The sequence below is a fragment of the Oncorhynchus clarkii genome, chromosome 17 (assembly GCF_045791955.1).
Source record: "Oncorhynchus clarkii lewisi isolate Uvic-CL-2024 chromosome 17, UVic_Ocla_1.0, whole genome shotgun sequence".
NCBI classification, from domain to species: Eukaryota; Metazoa; Chordata; class Actinopteri; order Salmoniformes; family Salmonidae; genus Oncorhynchus; species Oncorhynchus clarkii.
This window is the reverse complement of record NC_092163.1, coordinates 8,098,727-8,123,917: the sequence shown is the minus strand read 5'-3', so window position 1 is coordinate 8,123,917 and position 25,191 is coordinate 8,098,727. Positions and strand designations below refer to the sequence as shown.

The 25,191-nt window shown below is 44.0% G+C and overlaps 1 protein-coding gene across 1 annotated transcript; it reads right to left on the bottom strand.

Annotated features, from left to right (window-relative positions):
- Nucleotides 1–609: 609 nt before the first annotated feature.
- On the bottom strand, nt 610–10,763 carry LOC139370476 (sialoadhesin-like). Its single transcript, XM_071109975.1, has 9 exons — nt 10,686–10,763; nt 10,104–10,448; nt 9,722–9,940; nt 9,262–9,594; nt 8,926–9,147; nt 5,464–5,796; nt 5,143–5,364; nt 1,682–2,014; nt 610–1,570 (listed from the first exon to the last, which is right to left on the bottom strand). The coding sequence occupies exons 1-9, from the start codon at nt 10,738–10,740 to the stop codon at nt 1,278–1,280; spliced, it is 2,355 nt and encodes a 784-aa protein (XP_070966076.1). The 5' UTR covers nt 10,741–10,763; the 3' UTR covers nt 610–1,277.
- Nucleotides 10,764–25,191: the final 14,428 nt, after the last annotated feature.

The following is a 25,191-nucleotide window of genomic DNA, read 5'->3' as shown; positions in this document are numbered from 1 at the left end:
ATCCATAGATTAGGACCTAATGAATATACAGTATTTCATCTGACTGATTACCTTATATGAACTGTAACTCAGTAAAATGGTTGTGACCCTGCCCAGTCATGTGAAATCCATAGATTAGGACCTAATGAATATACAGTATTTCATCTGACTGATTACCTTATGAACTGTAACTCAGTAAAATGGTTGTGACCCTGCCCAGTCATGTGAAATCCATAGATTAGGACCTAATGAATATACAGTATTTCATCTGACTGATTACCTTATGTAACAGTATAACTTTAGACCGTCCCCTCGCCCATACCCGGGCGCGAACCAGAGACCCTCTGCCCACATCAACAACAGTCACCCACGAAGCATCGTTACCCATGGCTCCACAAAAGTCACGGCCCTTGCAGAGCAAGGAGAACTACTACTTCAAGGTCTCAGAGAAAGTGATGTCACCGATTGGAACGCTAGTTAGCGTGCACAGCTAACTAAGCTAGCCGTTTCACATCCGTTACACTTATATGAACTGTAACTCAGTAAAATGGTTGAAATTGTTGCACGTTGCGTTTATATTTTTGTTCAGTATAATTGTAAATGTATTTATGTAAAACATAGGGACCACAATGAAAATAAGTCCCCAACTTTATTGTGCAATCCTTTAAAACAACAATCCTGTTTACTTAAAATAATATTGTTTATATATGTATTTCTTTAACTGACAAATAAAATCAATCAGTCAATCCAAACTGAGCAGCAGCCATTTGATGAACGGAAAGAGACATTAGTTACAAAACACCAAAAAGTTGAATGACATTCAGAGATTGTCAAGCCTTCAATACTGGGTAAGACTACAAGGTAGGGAGGGATGTATTCTCTGTTTGTCCAGATTTACATTGTCTATGTATTGTGGTGTTGAAAACACAAACCATGACATTGAAGTGTCTGAAGTCAGTATGCTTTGTTTATTGGTTGTGTGCTGCATTGGCAAAGAAACCTGTTGGTGGAAAATGTGTTGCATATATTTTGTATATGATGGCAGTGTAATAGAACAGGCAGGGTGAGCTTGTCTGTGGTGGTCGGGAACCCTCAACCTTCTGGCCCGTAGCCCTGCGTGGCATCGATCAGGCCACAAAAGCAAGCTGAAGTGGCAAAGTCGGTATTCACGTTTATAAATGCAGGGTCACTACAGTTATTCTTATTTGTGGTCGTAAACATTACTTTGAGTTAATTCTATGAGGGGGAGGGTGTTCAATTTATTTTACAGTAAAAGGGGAGGGTCATGTGAAAATATTTTAAACTTTGAAGACCAGTCCTGTCCCACAGTAAATTTCAATCTGTCCCTTATTAATAAATAAACACTCACAAACTGCAGGAGAGTGGAGATCCTCATGGCCTTTTACAGCACAGGAGTAACTGTCTACATAGTCATTGGAGACTGAGTATTTGTACTGGGGGGAGGTGCTCTCATCTAGATGTTGGCCATTCTTGTACCAGATGTAGGTGGGGTTGTCAGTCAGAGTACAGGTGGTGCTACAGGTCAGTCTCTTCTGTCCCTCTGCAGCAAGAGTCACCTTCACATGCAGACCTGAAACAATATGTATAAAACCACATACACCTCTGTGTTAACAGGATGGTTAATTTATTTTCTCCTGTAATTCAATATGATTTACAGTTGTATCATACAGGGTAGTATTACCTGTGACAGACATAATTGTTCCTGGGAAACTATGACCCCAGTCAAAGTTGTCTCCTTTAAATGTGAAGCGATACCCAGCTGAGTCCTCCTCTCTCAGATCTGTGATTCTCAGGGTGAAGGGACCTCTGTATGTTCCAGTGTACTCCACACGACCTGCATACCCTGGGTCTGTGGTTAGGTCTTCAGGGGTCGACTTATCACTTCTAAACCAGAATGATGATGTGGTGGAATAATAACCAACATAAGTACAGGATATGTCCACTGTTGACTCCTTCAAGACACAGATTCTCCTCTTGGTGTAAGTCACTCTGTTGCAGCTCTGACCCTGAACACCTGAAACACAGTGACATAACAAGAGGTCAACTAGATTGTATTCTCAGTTCTATCTAGAAATGCTAACAGATCTCATATTATAAAATGAAACCAACACTGATATACATTGTATACAGTTTTACAGTGATGTATTAGGGATATATTTATTTTTTGTTTTGGGGAGGATTGTGTGTTTTTTTACATTCAGCCCAGGATTTCCACATCCGGCTTCTTCACCTGCGGAATCATCTGAGAACAGCCACCCAGACAACTTATGAAACTGAGGAGTAATTCTGTCTGTGATGAAGCCCTTTTGTTGGGAAAACCTCAGTCTGATTGGCTGTGCCTGGCTCCCCAGTGGGTGGGCCTATGCCCTCCCAAGCCCACCCATGGTTGTGACCCTGCCCAGTCATGTGAAATCCATAGATTAGGACCTAATGAATATACAGTATTTAATCTGCAGCAGCAGGAGAAGCAACAGAGGCAGCAGCAGGAGCAGCAGCAGTGGGAGAGGCTGCACTACTTGGAGAAATGGACTTGGGAGGAGATTCTAGACGGGAAAGGACCCTGGGCAGAGCCAGGAGAATATTGCCGCCCCAAGGCCGAGCTGGAGGCAGCAAAAGCAGAGAGGCGGCATTATGAGGAACTAGCACGGCAGAGCGGATGGAAGCCCGAGAGTCAGCCCCAAAAATGTCTTGGGGGGGGGGGGGGCTAACAGGGAGTATGGCTATGTCAGGTAGGAGACCTGTGCAAACTCCCTGTGCTTAACGGGGGGCTAGAGAGACCGGTCAGGCACCGTGTTATGCAGTGGTGCGCACAGTGTCCCCAGTGCGGGTGCATAGCCCGGTGCGGTATATTACAGCTCCGCGTATCGGCCGGGCTAGATTGAGCGTCGAGCCAAATGCCATGAAGCCGGCTCTACGCATCTGGCCGCCAGTGCGTCTCCTTGGGCCGGCTTACATGGCACCAACCTTGCGCACGGTGTCCCCGGTTCGCCTGCATAGCCCAGTGCGGGCTATTCCACCTCGCCGCACTGGCAGGGCGACCGGGACCATTCAACCGGGTAAGGTTGGGCAGGCTCGGTGATCAAGAGCTCCAGTGCGCCTGCACGGCCCGGTCTATCCGTCACCACCTCCACGCACCAGTCCTCCGGTGGCAGCCCCCCGTACCAGGCTGTCTCTCCGGCCCATCCTTACAGGGGCTCACTCCTCTCCAGCGCTGCCGGAGTCTCCCGCCTCTCCGGCACTACCAGAGCCTTCCTCCTCTCCAGCGCTGCCGGAGTCTCCCGCCTCTCCGGCGCTACCAGAGCCTTCCTCCTCTCCAGCGCCGCCTGAGCCACCCGTCTGCCCAGCGCCGCCAGTGCCGCCCGTCTGCCCAGTGCCACCCGTCTGCCCAGCGCCGCCAGTGCCGCCCGTCTGCCCAGCGCCGCCAGTCAGCCAGGGGCCGCCAGTGCCGCCAGTCAGCCAGGGGCCGCCAGTCAGCCAGGGGCCGCCAGTGCCGCCAGTCAGCCAGGGGCCGCCAGTGCCGCCCGTCAGCCAGGGGCCGCCAGTGCCGCCAGTCAGCCAGGGGCCGCCAGTGCCGCCAGTCAGCCAGGGGCCGCCAGTGCCGCCAGTCAGCCAGGGGCCGCCAGTGCCGCCAGTCAGCCAGGGGCCGCCAGTGCCGCCAGTCAGCCAGGGGCCGCCAGTGCCGCCAGTCAGCCAGGGGCCGCCAGAGCCCCTCAGCCCAGAGCCGCCGCCCCTCTGTCCCGAGCCGCCGCCCCTCTGTCCCGAGCCGCCGCCCCTCTGTCCCGAGCCGCCGCCCCTCTGTCCCGAGCCGCCGCCCCTCTGTCCCGAGCCGCCGCCCCTCTGTCCCGAGCCGCCGCCCCTCTGTCCAGAGCCGCCGCCCCTCTGTCCAGAGCCTCCGCCCCTCTGTCCCGAGCAGCCGCCCCTCTGTCCCGAGCAGCCGCCCCGCTGTCCCGAGCAGCCGCCCCGCTGTCCCGAGCAGCCGCCCCGCTGTCCCGAGCAGCCGCCCCTCTGTCCCGAGCAGCTGTCTCACCTCTGTCCCGAGCAGCTGTCCCACCTCTGTCCCGAACAGCTGTCCCACCTCTGTCCCGAGCTGCCCCACCTCTGTCCCGAGCTGCCCCACCTCTGTCCAGTGGGGTCATTGAGAAGGGTGGCCATGGTGAGAAAGCCGCGGAGGCGGACAATAAGGCGGACTAAGACAATGATGAAGTGGGGTCCGCGTCCCGCGCCAGAGCCACCACCGCGGACAGACGCCCACCCAGACCCTCCCCTATAGGTCAAGGTTTTGCGGCCGGAGTCCGCACCTTTGGGGGGGGGGGGGTACTGTCACGTTCTGACCTTTATTTCCTTTTGTTTTGTCATTATTTAGTATGGTCAGGGCGTGAGTTGGGGTGGGCAGTCTATGTTTGTTTTTCTATGATTTGGGTATTTCTATGTTTCGGCCTAGTATGGTTCTCAATCAGAGGCAGGTGTCATTAGTTGTCTCTGATTGAGAATCATACTTAGGTAGCCTGGGTTTCACTGTGTGTTTGTGGGTGATTGTTCCTGTCTCTCTGTTTTGCACCAGATAGGGCTGTTTTGGGTTTTCACGTTTCTTGTTTTTGTTAGTTTGTTAATGTGAAGTGATTTATTAAAACATGAGTCAAAATAACCACGCTGCGCTTTGGTCCGCCTCTCGTTCAGATGAAGAAAACCATTACAGTAGGGAGGGATGTATTCTCTGTTTGTCCAGATTTACATTGTCTATGTATTGTGGTGTTGAAAACACAAACCATGACATTGAAGTGTCTGAAGTCAGTATGCTTTGTTTATTGGTTGTGTGCTGCATTGGCAAAGAAACCTGTTGGTGGAAAATGTGTTGCATATATTTTGTATATGATGGCAGTGTAATAGAACAGGCAGGGTGAGCTTGTCTGTGGTGGTCGGGAACCCTCAAACTTCTGGCCCGTAGCCCAGCGTGGCATCGATCAGTCGGAATTCACGTTTATAAATGCAGGTTGCTACAGTTATTCTTATTTGTGGTCGTAAACATTATTTTATTTTACAGTACAAGGGGAGGGTCATGTGAAAATATTTTAAACTTTGAAGACCAGTCCTGTCCCGTCCCCCAGTAAATTTCAATCTGCCCCTTAATAAATAAACACTCACAAACTGCAGGAGAGTGGAGATCCTCATGGCCTTTTACAGCACAGGAGTAACTGTCTTCATAGTTACTGGAGACTGGGTCTTTGTACTGGGGGGAGGTGCTCTCATCTAGATGTTGTCCGTTCTTGTACCAGATGTAGGTGGGGTTGTCAGTCAGAGTACAGGTGGTGCTACAGGTCAGTGTATTCTGTCCCTCTGCAGCAGGAGTCACCTTCACCTGCAGACCTGAAACAATATGCATAAAACCACATACACCTCTGTGTTGACAGGATGGTTCATATATTTTCTCCTGTAATTCATTATGATTTACAGTTGTAGTATTACCTGTGACAGACAGAGTTGTTCCTGGGAAACTATGACCCCAGTCAAAGTTGTCTGCTTTAAAAGTGAAGCGATACCCAGCTGAGTCCTCCTCTCTCAGATCTGTGATTCTCAGGGTGAAGGGACCTCTGTATGTTCCAGTGTACTCCACACGACCTGCATACCCTGGGTTTGTGGTTAGGTCTTCAGGGGTCGACTTATCACTTCTAAACCAGAATGATGATGTGGTGGAATAATAACCAACATAAGTACAGGATATGTCCACTGTTGACTCCTTCAAGACACAGATTCTCCTCTTGGTGTAAGTCACTCTGTTGCAGCTCTGACCCTGAACACCTGAAACACAGTGACATAACAAGAGGTCAACTAGATTGTATTCTCAGTTCTATCTAGAAATGCTAACAGATCTCATATTACAAAATGAAACCAACACTGATATACATTGTATACAGTTTTACAGTGATGTATTAGGGATCTATTTATTTTTTGTTTTGGGGACGATTGTGTGTTTTTTTACATTCAGCCCAGGATTTCCACATCCGGCTTCTTCACCTGCGGAATCATCTGAGAACAGCCACCCAGAGAGATGATGAAACTGAGGAGTAATTCTGTCTGTGATAAAGCCCTTTTGTTGGGAAAACCTCAGTCTGATTGGCTGGGCCTGGCTCCCCAGTGGGTGGTCCTATGCCCTCCCAAGCCCACCTATGGTTGTGACCCTGCCCAGTCATGTGAAATCCATAGATTAGGACCTAATGAATATACAGTATTTCATCTGACTGATTACCTTATGTAACAGTATAACTTTAGACCGTCCCCTCGCCCATACCCGGGCGCGAACCAGAGACCCTCTGCCCACATCAACAACAGTCACCCACGAAGCATCGTTACCCATGGCTCCACAAAAGTCACGGCCCTTGCAGAGCAAGGAGAACTACTACTTCAAGGTCTCAGAGAAAGTGATGTCACCGATTGGAACGCTAGTTAGCGTGCACAGCTAACTAAGCTAGCCGTTTCACATCCGTTACACTTATATGAACTGTAACTCAGTAAAATGGTTGAAATTGTTGCACGTTGCGTTTATATTTTTGTTCAATATAATTGTATATGTATTTATGTAAAACATAGGGACCACAATGAAAATAAGTCACCAACTTTATTGTCCAATCCTGTTCACTTAAAATAATATTGTTTATATACAGTGGGGAGAACAAGTATTTGATACACTGCCGATTTTGCAGGTTTTCCTACTTACAAAGCATGTAGAGGTCTGTAATTTTTATCATAGGTACACTTCAACGGTGAGAGACGGAATCTAAAACAAATATTAAGAAAATCACATTGTGTGATTTTTAAGTAATTAATTTGCATTTTATTGCATGACATAAGTATTTGATACATCAGAAAAGCAGAACCTAATATTTGGTACAGAAACCTTTGTTTGCAATTACAGAGATCATATGTTTCCTATAGTTCTTGACCAGGTTTGCACACACGGCAGCAGGGATTTTGGCCCACTCCTCCATACAGACCTTCTCCAGATCCTTCAGGTTTTGGGACTGTCGCTGGGCAATACGGATTTTCAGCTCCCTCCAAAGATTTTCTATTGGGTTCAGGTCTGGAGACTGGCTAGGCCACTCCAGGACCTTGAGATGCTTCTTACGGAGCCACTTCTTAGTTGCCCTGGCTGTGTGTTTCGGGTCGTTGTCATGCTGGAAGACCCAGCCACAACTCATCTTCAATACTCTTACTGAGGGAAGGAGGTTGTTGGCCAAGATCTCGTGATACATGGCCCCATCCATCCTCCCCTCAATACGGTGCAGTCATCCTGTCCCCTTTGCAGAAAAGCATCCCCAAAGAATGATGTTTACACCTCCATGCTTCACGGTTGGGATGGTGTTCTTGGGGTTGTACTCATCCTTCTTCTTCCTCCAAACACGGCGAGTGGAGTTTAGACCAAAAAGCTCTATTTTTGTCTCATCAGACCACATGACCTTCACCCATTCATCCTCTGGATCATCCATATGGTCATTGGCAAACTTCAGACGGGCCTGGACATGCGCTGGCTTGAGCAGGAGGACCATGCGTGCGCTGCAGGATTTTAATCCATGACGGTGTAGTGTGTTACTAATGGTTTTCTTTGAGACTGTGGTCCCAGCTCTCTTCAGGTCATTAACCAGGTCCTGCCCTGTAGTTCTGGGCTGATCCCTCACCTTCCTCATGATCATTGATGCCCCACAAGGTGAGATCTTGCATGGAGCCCCAGACCGAGGGTGATTGACTGTCATCTTGAACTTCTTCCATTTTCTAATAATTGCGGCAGCAGCTTTGCCTTCTCACCAAGCTGCTTACCTATTGTCCTGTAGCCTATCCCAGCCTTGTGCTGTTCTACAACTTTATCCCTGATGTCCTTACACAGCTCTCTGGTCTTGGCCAATGTGGAGAGGTTGGAGTCTTTTTGATTGAGTGTGTGGACAGGTGTCTTTTATACAGGTAACGAGTTCAAACAGGTGCAGTTAATACAGGTAATGAGTGGAGAACAGGAGGGCTTCCTAAAGAAAAACTAACAGGTCTGTGAGAGCCGGAATTCTTACTGGTTGGTAGGTGATCAAATACTTATGTCATGCAATAAAATGCAAATTAATTACTTAAAAATCATACAAAGTGATTTTCTGGATTTTTGTTTTAGATTCTGTCTCTCACAGTTGAAGTGTACCTATGATAAAAATTACAGACCTCTACATGCTTTGTAAGTAGGACAACCTGCAAAATCGACAGTGTATCAAATACTTGTTCTCCCCACTGTATGCATTCTTTTAACTGACAAATAAAATCAATCAGTCAATCCAAACTGAGCAGCAGCCATTTGATGAACGGAAAGAGACATTTGTTACAAAACACCAAAAAGTTGAATGACATTCAGAGATTGTCAAGCCTTCAATACTGGGTCAGACTACAAGGTAGGGAGGGATGTATTCTCTGTTTGTCCAGATTTACATTGTCTATGTATTGTGGTGTTGAAAACACAAACCATGACATTGAAGTGTCTGAAGTCAGTATGCTTTGTTTATTGGTTGTGTGCTGCATTGGCACAGAAACCTGTTGGTGGAAAATGTGTTGCATATATTTTGTATATGATGGCAGTGTAATAGAACAGGCAGGGTGAGCTTGTCTGTGGTGGTCAGGAACCCTCAACCTTCTGGCCCGTAGCCCTGCGTGGCATCGATCAGGCCACAAAAGCAGGCTGAAGTGGCAAAGTCGGTATCACGTTTATAAGTGCAGGTCGCTACAGTTATTCTTATTTGTGGTCGTAAACATTATTTTGAGTTAATTCTGTGAGGGGGAGGGTGTTCCATTTATTTTACAGTACAAGGGGAGGGTCATGTGAAAATATTTTAAACTTTGAAGACCAGTCCTGTCCCGTCCCCCAGTAAATTTCAATCTGTCCCTTATTAAATAAACACTCACAAACTGCAGGAGAGTGGAGATCCTCATGGCCTTTTACAGCACAGGAGTAACTGTCTTCATAGTTACTGGAGACTGGGTCTTTGTACTGGGGGGAGGTGCTCTCATCTAGATGTTGTCCGTTCTTGTACCAGATGTAGGTGGGGTTGTCAGTCAGAGTACAGGTGGTGCTACAGGTCAGTGTCTTCTGTCCCACTGCAGCAGGAGTCACCTTCACCTGCAGACCTGAAACAATATGTATAAAACCACATACACCTCTGTGTTAACAGGATGGTTAATATATTTATCCTGTAATTCAATATGATTTACAGTTGTATCATACAGTGTAGTATTTATTACCTGTGACAAACAGAGTTGTTCCTGGGAAACTATGACCCCAGTCAAAGTTGTTTGTTTTAAAAGTGAAGCGATACTCAGCTGAGTCGTCCTCTCTCAGATTTGAGATTCTCAGGGTGAAGGGAACTCCGTATGTTCCAGTGTACTCCACTCGACTTGCATACCCTGTGTCTCTGGTTAGGTCTTCAGGGGTCGACTTATCACTTCTAAACCAGAATGATGATGTGGTGGAATAATAACCAACATAAGTACAGGATATGTCCACTGTTGACCCCTTCAAGACACAGATTCTCCTCTTGGTGTAAGTCACTCTGTTGCAGCTCTGACCCTGAACACCTGAAACACAGTGACATAACAAGAGGTCAATTGGATTGTGTTCTCAGTTCTTTCTAGAGATGCTCAAAGCTCTCAAGTTCTCATAGTGAAACCAACACACAGTATAATGTATTAAATGAACACTCACACACTGCAGGAGAGTGGAGGTCCTCATGGCCTTTTACAGCACAGTAATAAGTGTCATCATAGTTCCTGGAGACTGAGTATTTGTACTGGGGGGAGGTGCTCTCATCTAGATGTTGTCCGTTCTTGTACCAGATGTAGGTGGGGTTGTCAGTCAGAGTACAGGTGGTGCTACAGGTCAGTGTCTTATCCTGATGTCCACCATTCACCTTCACCTGAAGACCTGGAGAAAAAACAATATCACTGTAAATCCCTTTATCACTGACTTATCACTCTAATACAAAGATGGAGGAAATCCTATGTTATACAGACATAAACACAAACCAAGACAATTTTCCTGAACTAAATGGAATTCAACAGTTTAACTGTATTGAATGTAACTGTACCTGTAACAGAAAGAGTGACTCCAGGACTTCCAGAATATTTCCCTCCTTCCTGATCTGTTAATAATCTGAACTTGTACGTAGCTGAGTCTCTCTCTCTCAGGTCTGTGATTTTCAGGGTACAGTCTTTCTTCTTATCTCCGTGATACTCCAGACGATCTGCATACTCTGGGTCCTGACCTAGATCTTCAGGTTCTATACCAGCCTCCATTTTAGTGAACCAGAAGGTTGTTGTGACTTTACCTCTGGGATATGTGTAAGAGCAGAACAGATCCACTGATGACCCCTTCAAGGTACAGATACTCTGAGTGGTGTATGTAACACTCCAGCCATCCTGACCCAGTACCACTGAAACACAGTTAGACATCACAATGGTATCAGAATTAGGACAAGGTATTTGGCTCACACTGAAGGTAGGGTTTGTCCACACTTTGTTGCCATATTAGAAACCACAGATAATCATCACTCAGTGAGGTGTAAAACATAACTATTTAAAGTGAAGTGGAGATGCCTAACAGAACACAAGCAAATGTAATACACATGTCTGTAGATTGACAAACATATAAATTATGAATAATAACATACCTGTCACAGACCAGAGAAAGACCACCAACACACTTCCTGCTGTTCTCAAGGCCATTGTTGCATCTCCCAACCTGTAGTCTTAGAAACATAAACAACAACTCACTCTATAGCTGGTGAATAACTCCACCTGATACATTGAAGTATAAACTGTAAATGGGGTCCAGGACCTCATTACTGAGAATGAACCAGACTCATATTGTGTTGTGTTGTATTGTGCTATATGGTTGTCTATGTGAATACTGTCTGTCTGTAAGTCTACTGCACTATGTATGTAATGTGTGTGATGTGTTGCATGTCTGTCTACGTCTGTCTACTTAAACTGACATGATGCAAAAAATAAATTCCTAATATATACAGTAGTCATCATCATCATTGTAAACAACAACAACAACAATCACTTATTGAACAGATCTGTAGAACTGTAAACACATATTTCTACATTGATTTTTCTGAAGCTGTTTTATTCTCAGAACTCCAAATATAGGAGGATAAATGTTCCATCCTTTACGGTCCGTCAAGCTGTACAGCAGCCTAAAGACTGACCACCAGGTTCAATGACAGCACCTATCCTCAAGCTGTGAGGCTAAACAGCCAGTAACTTTCACTCTCTATCTCACTCTCTCTTACTCTCTTTCTCTCCCTCTCACACACACACACACACACACACACACACACTCACACACACACTCACACACACACACACACACACACACACACACACACACACACACACACACACAAATTATACATTACCCTCAAGTATTTGACTTATGACTAAAAACAAATAACCAAAAACTATATTTCAAGATATTGTCAAGAGTACTTACAGAGTGAAGTGAAGAGGAGAGGACTTGTACAGTGAGTCAACTGTCTGGTAGTGAGTGAAAACAAGAAGTGTTGAAACCTTATAAAAGCAGTCAGAACACAAGTAGTGGATGCAGAACTGTCCTTCCTGTTTAGTAAAGACATTAACATCCACGACAACCAGACCAACACGCCAGAAAAGGGCTGTTACTGTAATAGAACAGAAATTGTGTAAAAGACAAGTCTGGGCATATATATATATATATATTTTTTTTAAATATCAATTTTCACTGTGATCTTTATACTACATACAGAACCATTTAAACACTGTGTTGACTAAACTATTTATAACATTAACATTTTAATGACCTACCTTGCCCTTCTGAGTTCTGTATATACAGGTCAAAGTTCCATGATGTTATTCAATTAGAACCCATTCAATTTACACACCCATGACCATCACTCCTCATCAGCTGCATCAAAGTGGTACTGAAGGTTCAGTGATCTAGACTAGAGCACCTATGGGTGGTCCTGGGAACCAAACCCATAACGTTGTAGGTGCCATGTTCTACCAACTGAGTTACAGAGGAACATATTCTGTAAAGTATAATGTGTATATACATGTTTCTGATATGACTCGGGAGGTCTGTCAGAGGACAGACAGGAAAGGAAAACAGGGAAGTGATACTGAGTGTGTGCATCTAAACCAACAAAATACTTTATACTAATCCTAAACACAACCCACCATCACTGTGTCTCATGTTAATACTACTCCTAAACACAACCCACCATCACTGTGTCTCATGTTAATACTACTCCTAAACACAACCCACCATCACTGTGTCTCATGTTAATACTACTCCTAAACACAACCCACCATCACTGTGTCTCATGTTAATACTACTCCTAAACACAACACACCATCACTGTGTCTCATGTTAATACTACTCCTAAACACAACCCACCATCACTGTGTCTCATGTTAATACTACTCCTAAACACAACCCACCATCACTGTGTCTCATGTTAATACTACTCCTAAACACAACCCACCATCACTGTGTCTCATGTTAATACTACTCCTAAACACAACCCACCATCACTGTGTCTCATGTTAGTACATGTCTCATGTTAATACTACTCCTAAACACAACCCACCATCACTGTGTCTCATGTTAATACTACTCCTAAACACAACCCACCATCACTGTGTCTCATGTTAATACTACTCCTAAACACAACCCACCATCACTGTGTCTCATGTTAATACTACTCCTAAACACAACCCACCATCACTGTGTCTCATGTTAATACTACTCCTAAACACAACCCACCATCACTGTGTCTCATGTTAATACTACTCCTAAACACAACCCACCATCACTGTGTCTCATGTTAATACTACTCCTAAACACAACCCACCATCACTGTGTCTCATGTTAATACTACTCCTAAACACAACCCACCATCACTGTGTCTCATGTTAATACTACAAACACAACCCACCATCTCTGTGTCTCACTGTGTCTCATGTTAATACTACTCCTAAACACAACCCACCATCACTGTGTCTCATGTTAATACTACTAAACACAACCCACCATCACTGTGTCTCATGTTAACACAACCCACCATCACTGTGTCTCATGTTAATACTACTCCTAAACACAACCCACCATCACTGTGTCTCATGTTAATACTACTCCTAAACACAACCCACCATCACTGTGTCTCATGTTAATACTACTCCTAAACACAACCCACCATCACTGTGTCTCATGTTAATACTACTCCTAAACACAACCCACCATCACTGTGTCTCATGTTAGTACTACTCCTAAACACAACCCACCATCACTGTGTCTCATGTTAATACTACTCCTAAACACAACCCACCATCACTGTCTCATGTTAATACTACTCCTAAACACAACCCACCATCACTGTGTCTCATGTTAATACTACTCCTAAACACAACCCACCATCACTGTCTCTCATGTTAATATTACTCCTAAAGATCTTACGAAGCATACACCTAATCACTGTTACTCTCAGTCTTACTTTAGGTCATTTTCAAACAAGTCTCCACAACAATCTCTTGCTTTGAGAGTCCTTAAAATACCATGCTAAAGTATTATATGTGTAACCCCATGTACAATACTGTATCAGATTAATATACACAGAAATACATCTACAGAGTATACTGTAAATAACAGAAAAACAAAACATATATTACAATAGCATGGCCATGCACATAACAGGATACAGAAGTTCATGGATACAAACAAATGATCAAATAAACATATTTTAAGATATAGTCAAGCATACTTACAGAGTGAAGGGGAAATGTGTTGCAAGTTAGCTTACTGGAAGTCTATATAAATAGACACTGAGTGTGAGGTTGGAGGTTTGAAGTCTGTGGCTGACACAACTTTGAAGCAGTCAGGGACAATAGAGTTGAGTAGAGGGCGTTCTTGCTTCAAAGCCTGTTTTAGCATGGCTAAGCCATTGAATACACCATTTCAGTTGGTATAAAGACTGTTATCAAACTTATGGAAGTTGAAGATATGAACAACTTTAATATGGAAATAGCCCTCAATGGTGCTGCTCATTCTGTCACAGAAGACATCATGACAAAGATGTCAAGATGTACCTTCTATCCAACTCTATGTCAGGGACCAAGAAGCTTATGCAGTGAGGGCTTCCTTCAGCAGTCACTCAGACAGTGTTCGAGAGCATCAAAACTGATGTATCATGGGTAAATTGTGACTGACTGAATGATCTATAAATAATATTGAGTAGTTATTCATCATGCAAGGTGATTTGTAGATTTCGACTTGCCTCTAAAGTTGGCTACAATGTCGAAAACTCCCACATTTACAAAAATCCCATTCAAATCACGAGACTGATATTAAGATTTTACATATTAACAATCTCACATCATGTTCAAATCATCTGGAAGTGACTTTGTTGAGCTTCACAACGCATTTTTTAAAACTTTTGATTGATTTTGAAATTATGTGCGAGAAATGCCTCTTATCAGTCACATGACGAATGGGATTTGTGACACGAATGCTAAAACGTTAGCAAGTGGAAACAGTGTCAGGGGAAACTAAACCAAAGCAGGGACTGATGTCACACCATGTTCATAGACTGCTAAAAGGGAAGGGAAACCAATGTGTCATTTTGTAATTTGGTTGAACCTCCGAGATATTATAACAATATATTAGTAAGAGAATAGAGGTGTAAGGACTAGCTTTGATTTGGAGCCATAGCTCTTCAGTCCATGTTCTGTAGTGGTTCTCTTCAGTCCATGTTCTGTGATAGTTCTCTTCGGTCCATGTTCTGTGGTGGTTTTCTTCAGTCCATGTTCTGTGGTGGTTCTCTTCAGTCCAGGTTCTGTGGTGGTTCTCTTCAGTCCAGGTTCTGTGGTGGTTATCTTGTGTCCAGGTTCTGTGATGGTTCTCTTTAGTCCATGTTCTGTGGTGGTTTTCTTCAGTCCATGTTCTGTGGTGGTTCTCTTCAGTCCAGGTTCTGTGGTGGTTCTCTTCAGTCCAGGTTCTGTGATGGTTCTATCAGCCCAGGTTCTGTGGGTGGTCCCCTGGATGGTCTGATACACAGAGGGCTGAGTGTCTCTCTGAAGAGCTGTGAATGTGTCACTGGGCGAGTCCCTCACACTCTGAGAGAGAGACAGCGACACAGGAAACACAGCATGAGCACTTTACACACTGCTCTATAGCATTCTCGCTCACTTCTACTTTCTGTGTTCATCTCTCTCACTCACCCAATTACCCACTCACACAAACAAACACAAAAACTGTATACAAAATAAACACCTATATGAATGTGTTATAACATACCTACTGCCAGAGTGTCTGGTCCTCATTTTCAGTGGTGTGTGTGTCCCAGTTAGGGTCAGGATGGACACACTGTGGAGAGAGAGCTGTGTCAAGGTACAGGGAAAATAGTAGAAAGAGACTATTGTGACACAGTAAAAAATAAAAGCAGTAACTTATCAACAGGTAGTGTGTTGATAGAATGACCATCTGTAGAGCATCTATCCAGACCATCCAAATAAAGTGATTAAAAAACAATATCACTGTAAATCCCTTTATCACTGAGTTTTCCCTCTAAGACACTGATGGAAGAAATCCTATTCTATACAGATGTAAACACAAACCAAGACTAATGCCCAGAACTAAATGGAATTCAACAGTTTAGCTTTATTGAATGTAACTGTACCTGTGACAGACAGAGTGACTACAGGATCGCCAGCATATTTCCCTACGGTCTGATCTGCTATAAATCTGAACTTGTATGTAGCTGAGTCACTGTCTCTCAGGTCTCTGATTGTCAGAGTGTGGCCATTCTTCTTGTCGCTACGGTACGTCACACGACCTTTGTAGTCTGGGTCACCACTCAGAGTCACGGTATAAAGTTTGGTAAATCAGAAGGTTGTTGTGATTGTATAGCCACTGGGATATGTGTAAGAGCAGGACAGCTCTACTGTTGACACCTTCAAGGTGCAGATACTCTGAGTGGTGTATTTCACACTCCTGCCATCCTGACCCAGTAACACTGCAACGCAATCACACATGATGGTGATTATACATTACAGACTCATTTTCTCACACTAACAGCGTTTGTCCACACTTTGTTGCCGTACTCTACTTGCTGAGTGTGAATGAAAACCACAGAAAGGACTTAAGCGTTACTCAGTGAGGTGTGAAAGACAACTATTCCAGAAAAGCAGAAGCCCCTAACAGACGATGTGTAATGATTTTCCTCCTCTTCTGACGAGGAGTATGAAATATCGGACCAAAACGCAGCGTGGTAAGTGTCCATTTTTTATGAAAATATAACTGAACACTGAATACAAAAAAAAACTAAGTGAAACAATGAAAATCGAAGCAGTTCTGAAAGTGAAGTGAAGCACAGACACAGAAAACAACTACCCACAAACCATAGTGGGAAAACAAGCTGCCTTAGTATGGTTCTCAATCAGAGACAACGATGCACAGCTGCCTCTGATTGAGAACCATACCAGGCCAAAACCAGAAATACAAAACATAGAACAAAAACATAGAATGTCCACCCCAACTCACACCCTGACCAAAGTAAAATAGAGACATAAAAAAGGAACTAAGGTCAGGACGTGACAGTACCCACCCACGCAAATCCTAAACCCATAGGGGAGGGTCTGGGTGGGCATCTGTCCGCGGTGGCGGCTCTGGCGCGGGACGTGGACCCCACTCCACCATAGTCTTGGCCCACTTAAGTTGCGCCTTTGGAGCGGCGACCCTCGGCGCCGACCTCGGACTGGGGACCCCTGCAGCGGGCCCCGAATAGACGGGAGACTCCGGCAGCGCCGGAGTGAAGGGCGGCTCCGGCAGGTCCTGACAGACGGGCGGCGCCGGCAGCTCCTGACTGACGGGCGGCGCCGGCAGCTCCTGACTGACGGGCGGCTCCGGCAGCTCCTGACTGACGGGCGGCTCCGGCAGCTCCGGACAGACGGGAGAACCTGGAGGGAGGAGACGGAGAGACCTACAGGAGGCCTGGTGTGTGGAGGAGGCACCGGATGACTGGGCTGTGGGGGAGCACTGGAGATCTGGTGCATACCACTCGCACCTCTCCCTTAGGCTCAATGCCCACATTCGCCCGGCACGGGCGGAGCGCAGGCATATTGGCAGCGCCCCGGAGACACAACACGCAGCGCCAGCGCATGATACCCTGGGCCGAAACGGCGTACCGGAGACCAAACACGCTGAGCTGGCACAACACGCCCTGGCTGGATGCCCACTCTCGCATGGCACTTGCGGGGGGCTGGCCTATAGCGCACCGGGCTGTGAGCGTGTACTGGCGACATTGTGCGCTTGACCGCATAACACAGTGCCTGACCAGTACTATGCTTCTTCCGGTAAGCACAGGGAGTTGGTTCAGGTCTATCACCTGACTCTGCTAATCTCCCCGTGTGCCACCCCAAAAAAAAATTTTGGGCTGCCTCTCGTGCCTGTTGCGCTGCCTTACCTCATTTCGCGGCTCCCTTTTCCTGCTGCCTCTGCTCTCCTGGCTGTCTCCACCTGTTCCCATGGGAGGCGATCCCTTCCAGCCAGGATCTCCTCCCATGTGTAGGAACCCTTCCCGTCCAGAATGTCCTCCCAAGTCCAGGAGTCCAGAACCCTCTGCTCCTGGTGACCACGCTGCTTGGTCCTTTTTTGGTGGGTAGTTCTGTAACGATTTTCCTCCTCTTCTGACGAGGAGTATGAAAGATTGGACCAAAACGCAGCGTGGTAAGTGTCCATTTTTTATGAAAATATAACTGAACACTGAATACAAAAAAAACATAGTGAAACAATGAACATCGAAGCAGTTCTGTATGGTGAAACACAGACACAGAAAACAACTACCCACAACCCATAGTGGGAAAACAGGCTGCCTTAGTATGGTTCTCAATCAGAGCCAATGATTGACAGCTGCCTCTGATTGAGAACCATACCAGGCCAAAACCAGAAATACAAAACATAGAACAAAAACATAGAATGCCCACCCCAACTCACACCCTGACCAAAGTAAAATAGAGACATAAAAAAGCAACGAAGATCAGAAAGTGAAACAATGTCAACGAACACACCAGAATAACATTAAGATAACATTACTAAAACAGTTATGAATGAGACCATACCTGCTACAGACCAGAGAAAGACCCCCAACACACTTCCTGTTGTTCTCAAGGCCATTGTTGCAGTCGAAGAAACATAAACAACAACTCACTCTATATCTGGTGAATAACTCCACCTGATACATTAAACCAGTCCAGGGTCCATATTCACAAAGTGAATCAGAGTAGACTAAGAGTGCTCATCTCGGACCAGTTTAGCCTTTTAGATCTTTATTATATGGATCGGTAGGACCCGATCCTACATCAGCACTCCTTCTCTGAGACACCAAAAAAAGTATACATCTATATATACAGTGGGGACAAAAAAGTATTTAGTCAGCCACCAATTGTGCAAGTTCTCCCACTTAAAAAGATGAGAGAGGCCTGTAATTTTCATTATAGGTACACTTCAACTATGACAGACAAAATGAGAAAAAAAATCCAGAAAATCACATTGTAGGATTTTTAATGAATTTATTTGCAAATTATGGCCGAAAATAAGTATTTGGTCACCTACAAACAAGCAAGTTTTCTGGCTCTCACATACCTGTAACTTCTTCTTTAAGAGGCTCCTCTGTCCTCCACTCGTTACCTGTATTAATGGCACCTGTTGATCTTGTTATCAGTATAAAAGACACATGTACACAACCTCAAACAGTCACACTCCAAACTCCACTATGGCCAAGACCAAAGAGCTGTCAAAGGACAACAGAAACAAAATTGTAGACCTGCACCAGGCTGGGAAGACTGAATCTGCAATAGGTAAGCAGCTTGGTTTGAAGAAACCAACTGTGGGAGCAATTATTAGGAAATGGAAGACAGACAAGACCACTGATAATCTCCCTCGATCTGGGGCTCCACGCAAGATCTCACCCGGTGGGGTCAAAATGATTACAAGAACGGTGAGCAAAAATCCCTTGTGAATGACCTGCAAAGATCTGCGACCAAAGTAACAAAGCCTACCATCAGTAACACACTACGCCGCCAGGGACTCAAATCCTGCAGTGCCAGACGGGTCCCCCTGCTTAAGCCAGTACATGTCCAGGCCCGTCTGAAGTTTGCTAGAGAGCATTTGGATGATCCAGAAGAAGATTGGGATAATGTCATATGGTCAGATGAAACCAAAATATAACTTTTTGTTAAAATTCAACTCGTTGTGTTTGGAGGACAAAGAATGCTGAGTTGCATCCAAAGAACACATACCTACTGTGAAGCATGGGGGTGGAAACATCATGCTTTGGGGCTGTTTTTCTGCAAAGGGACCAGGACGACTGATCCGTGTAAAGGAAAGAATGAATGGGGCCATGTAGCATTGAAGATGAAACGTGGCTGGGTCTTTTAGCATGACAATGATCCCAAACACACCGCCCAGGCAACGATGGAGTGGCTTCGTAAGAAGCATTTCAAGGTCCTGGAGTGGCCTAGCCAGTCTCCAGATCTCAACCCCATAAAACATTTTGGAGGGAGTTGAAAGTCCGTGTTTCACAGCAACAGCCCCAAAACATCACTGCTCTAAAGGCAGGTTGCCTTTGTGTTCTGGGCACAGGGACAATAGTGGTCTGCTTGAAGCATGTTGGTATTACAGACTCAATCAGGGACTTGTTGAAAATGTCAGTGAAGACACCTGCCAGTTGGTCAGCACATGCCCGGAGCACACGTCCTGGTAATCCGTCTGGCCCCGCAGCCTTGTGTATGTTGACCTCTTTAAAGGTCTTACTCACGTCGGCTACGGAGAGCGTGATCACACAGTCGTCCGGAACAGCTGATACTCTCATGCGTGCCTCAGTGTTGCTTGCCTCGAAGTGAGTTTTGAAGTGATTTAGCTAGTCTGGTAGGCTCGTGTCACTGGGCAGCTCGCGGCTGTGCTTCCCTTTGTAGTCTGTAATAGTTTGCAAGCCCTGCCACATCCGACGAGCGTCAGAGTGTGTAGTATGATTCAATCTTAGCCCTGTATTGATGCTTTGCCTGTTTGATGGTTCGTCGCAGGGCATAGCGGGATTTCTTTTAAGCTTCCGGGTTAAAGTCCCACACCCTGAAAGCGGCAGCTCTACTCTAGCTCAGTGCGAATGTTGCCTGTAATCCATGGCTTCTGTTTGGGGTATGTACGTACAGTCACTGTGGGGACGTCGTCCTAAATGCACTTATTGATAGTGAAGGGGAGAGGTCTTGTACAGTGAGTCAACTTACCGTCGTAGCAGTGCATAGAAACAAGAATTGTGATTTTAGTGATTGACACATTTTGAAAGTAGCCTAGTCGGGGATTTAAGACAATCACATGTATCAACAGCATGTCAGAAAGGGATGTACTAGATGTACTGCTAAAGACCACATAGCTATTTACATTTCTTCATTTGAGGGGTGGGCTTAGATTTTGCCTAAATGCAGCCCATTTTCAACTTTTCTTTAAATACAGATCCATAACAAAGTGTTGACTGTTCTATATGGTTTCTGAATGTGTTTTCTCACATAATGTGACCCATCACTCCTCATCATCTCCATCAAAGTGCTACTGAAGGTTCCAGTGTTCTAGACTAGAGCTCCTTCTACTGGCATCTCAACATTACTGCAGCCTCCTTTGTCACAATCATGTCCTCATCCACTTGGATCATTAACAGAATAACAAACTGGTAATAAGGTGCCTAAGGCTGAGATCCCGGTTCTCAACCTTTTCCCAAGAGTGCAAGTTCACACTTTCCGTCATGGATTTAAAAGTTTGGAATTGGTGTGAACATTGGAGTTTCCATATTTGTAAGCTGAATCCATGCCAGAGGAACAGGCAAAGATCTTTGCCCTATACACAGTCTATGTTTTTGCCAGGGGTCATGGAAACGGGCGAGGGATTCACATTTGTGACTGACCGGCTCAAATCGGACTTATGTAGCATAACTTGAAATTGTGTACTCTACATCGGATAAAAGTAGAGACTCAAAGCTACAAAATGATATATCATACAGTACAGTTAAGGAACAATGGGAAAGTAATTTGGTCTTTGAATGTTTTGGTACTACTATTGGAGACCCTTTCTTTGTCTACACCCAATCAGCATCGTTCACACCCTCTTAAGCTTTAGCCCCACCCATCTCTTTAAGGGTTGTTCCAAGCATTCTGTATTAACTTGCTAGCTACTTTCAGACATCTAAGTGAGAGAGAACAGCTCACTGAACATTACTCGCCCTAGCAGAGCTGGTTAGGCTGTTATGTTATCTGTTGGTGACTGCAACTGTGCTGTCCTATTGTCCATTCATAAACTCTGAGCATTTCACGTTCAGAACACACACGGGATGCTCTGGCCGATGAGTCGCGTTGATCCGAACGTTCTGACCTCACAATGGCAGGCAAGCACCCAAGCTAATTAGCTAGCTTGTTAGCTACTTCCAGACACATAATAAGAGAAAACCCTACTCTGACCATTTTACTCACCCTAGCAGAGCTGATTCGGCTTTATTAATGTTATCCAGAGTGTTGGTGACTGTATCTGTGCTGCTGGCAACAATTTAATTACGCTTTTTACCAACGTTTACTGACACGGCCATATTCAAATGGTGTTGAGCGTTGGTAAATCCATCAGTTATTCTGCGCTCTGGCACACGAAGAAGAGACTATTTTGTTATGACATGTAGCTAGCTACCTAGGTAAACAATGAACCATAATCCCAACTCATGACTTTACTACCCTGTATGAATCTGCAGGTCGCTAGCCAACCAGGTTCAATGTTAGCTAGCTAACATTAGGCTAAAATTAGTGGCTCTGAGATATGAATTAAGGTCATACACATTAGTTAGCAAGCCAACTAACATTAGCTAGCTAGCTAACAGTACACTTTAACAACTTCTTATGGCTGGGGGGCAGTACTGAGTAGCTTGTATGGATAAGGTGCCCAGAGTAAACTGCCTGCTACTCAGGCCCAGAAGCTAAGTTATGCATAATATGTCTGTGAGTATAACAGAACTCATATGTAAGGCAAAAACCTGAGAGAAAATCCAACCAGGAAGTGGGAAATCTGAGGTTTGTAGTTTTTCAACTCATTGCTTATCGAATATACAGTGTCTATGGGGTCATATTGCACTTCCTAAGACTTCCACTAGATGTTTAACAGTCTTTAGAACCTTGTTTCAGGCTTCTACTATGAAGGAGGAGGGAATGAGAGCTCTTTCAATCAGGTGTCTGGCATGAGCTGATCACGTGTGCTCGTGTGAGAGCGACCTGCATTTCATTGCATTTCTGAAGACAAAGAAATTCTCCGGTTGGAACATTATTGAAGATTTATGTTAAATATATCCTAAAGATTGATTCTATACATCGTTTGACATGTTTCAAAGGACTGTAATGGAACTTTTTTACTTTTCGTCTGGACCTAGTGACCGCGCCTCATGAATTTGGATTTGTGAACAAAATGCGCGAACAACAAGGAGGTATTTGGACATAAATTATGAACTTTATCGAACAAAACAAACATTTATTGAGGAACTGGGATTCCTGGGAGTGCATTCTGATGAAGATCATCAAAGGTAAGTGAATATTTATAATGCTATTTCTGACTTCTGTTGACTCCACAACATGGCGGATATCTGTATGGCTTGTTTTTGTGTCTGAGCGCTGTACTTAGATTATTGTATGGTGTGCTTTTTCTGTAAAGATTTTTTGAAATCTGACACAGCGGTTGCATTAAGGAGAAGTGGATCTATAATTCCATGTATAACACTTGTATCTTTTATCAATGTTTATTATGAGTATTTCTGTAAATTGATGTGGCTCTCTGCAAAATCACCGGATGTTTTGGAACTACTGAACATAACGCGTCAATATAAACTGAGATTTTTGGATATAAATAGGAACTTTATCGTACAAAACATACATGTATTGTGTAACATAAAGTCCTATGAGTGTCATCTGATGAAGATCATCAAAGGTTAGTAATTCATTTTATCTCTATTTCTGCTTTTTTTTGACTCCTCTCTTTGGCTGGAAAAATGGCTGTGTTTTTCTGTGACTAGGCACTCACCTAACATAATCAATTGGTGTGCTTTCATCATAAAGCCTTTTTAAATTCGGACACGGTGGTGGGATTAACAACAAGTTTATCTTTAAAATGGTGTAAAATTCTTGTATGTTTGAGGAATTTTAATTGTGAGATTTCTGTTGTTTAAATTTGGCGCCCTGCACTTTCACTGGCTGTTGTCATATCGATCCCGGTAGCAAATGAAAAGACTTTATGTCAAATTTAGAAACGTGTAATATCTGAAAATGTAGCTAGCTAGAATCTCTTACCCTTATACATCATGGTTTGACGCGTCTCCTGATGATTTGGTTGCCCTTAGTTGGAAGATGTAATCCAGAGACAGGTGTTTTCTCCATCTCCTTAGCTATCATACTAGAATTCCACTGATTTCAAAACTCGGCCCTCCAGAAAGTGGAGAGCATACACATAACGTTAGCTAGCGAGCCAGCCAGCTAGTGTTAGCTAGCTAATAGTACACTTTAATTTGACATTAGATTTACGTAGTTTTACTACGCAATAAAAAAATAAAAGCCACGTTAGATAGGATTACCTAGATTTACTGACCAGCTCAAATAGACAGAAGTCTGCTTATGGCAGACCAATCCGAAATCATCTTTCGGCCTGTCCATCCCACTCATTGTCTTAGCCAATCATGGTTAGCGGGAAGGTTGCTGACTTTTTCTCTGGTTAAACCAACTAGGCTCATAAGTTAACAATTGTATTTGTATTTACAGATGGAATACAAGATTGTTATTAAGGCACATGAAAGTTCACATGTTCAAGAAGGCATTGTTGCCAAAAAATGCATTTTGATTTAAAAAAGTTTACGTTCTAATGGCTCTCCTGTGAAGTAGTGACCTGCGACACACGACTAGTTTCCTGAAAAAGGTCACATTTTCTCAAAATATCTTTCATCAATGTTTTTTTTTTCCGGGATTGACACTTGACTAGCGAATTCAGACAATCCAATCTGAGATTGAAACATGTGAATCTACGATGCTCACAAGGTCTTTTTTTGATAATGGCCAATCAAGAAAGAAATGGGCAGAGTCAGGGGAAACCAGCAGAGGATTTTAATTGAACCTTTATTTAAATTTGCAAGTCAGTTAAGAACAAGTTTTTATTTACAATGACAGCCTACTGGGTTAACTGCCTTGTTCAGGGACAGAATGACAGATTTTTACCTTTTCAGCTTGGGGATTTGATCCAGCAACCTTTCTGTTACTGGCCCAACACTCTCACCACTAGGCTACCTGCCTAACCAAACAAGATTCAAACAGAAGATGGCAGTAGATAAAGATACCAATGAATATACACAAAATTGAAGGTAAAATAATGTTTAAAAATAAATAGTAAAGCATCCATGTAAAAATACTGTGTTATTAAGAGTTGACGTGGGAGTGGCTTATGAATTTAGTGAACTAGCTATCCCAGCAAGCTTGTTAGCTACATAAAGCAGACATTGTTCAGCGATACCGAAAGTCTGAACGGCCATTTTGTGTGAAAGAGGTGTCTTCAGCTGACTGAGTATTTGGCCAAATTATTTATTTTTTTCAACCTGCCATGCATACAAGTCTGTCTGTCTGTCTCGGTTTATTGAGTCATATCGTGTCTGCATTTAAAAAAATGACAATACATAATATTTTATGTAACTGGTTGTGTGTCTAGGAGCTGGACTTTGCTTCTTCTGAAAGTGTGTGTGTACATTTTGTATGGAAATAATGATTATGAAGGTGAATAAACCACTATTGCTCTACAAACTAATTTAAATGTATTATTTGTAGTTACTGTATGTACAGTACAAGATTGTGATTTTAAAAGCTTTTAATTTTCTCTCCACTGAAAATACTGTAATAACAAGGTAAAAACAATGACAATGAAGTTTATGATAGATTGTTTACACTTCACACATTAGTAAAAAACAAAAATGATAAAATTAATAAGAAACATTGAATCAAGAATAACTATTTCCTTAAATTTGAGTCAAAATTGTGCTATAACTTTGTGATAAAAAACAATGAAACAAATATTTTTTTTAAATCTAG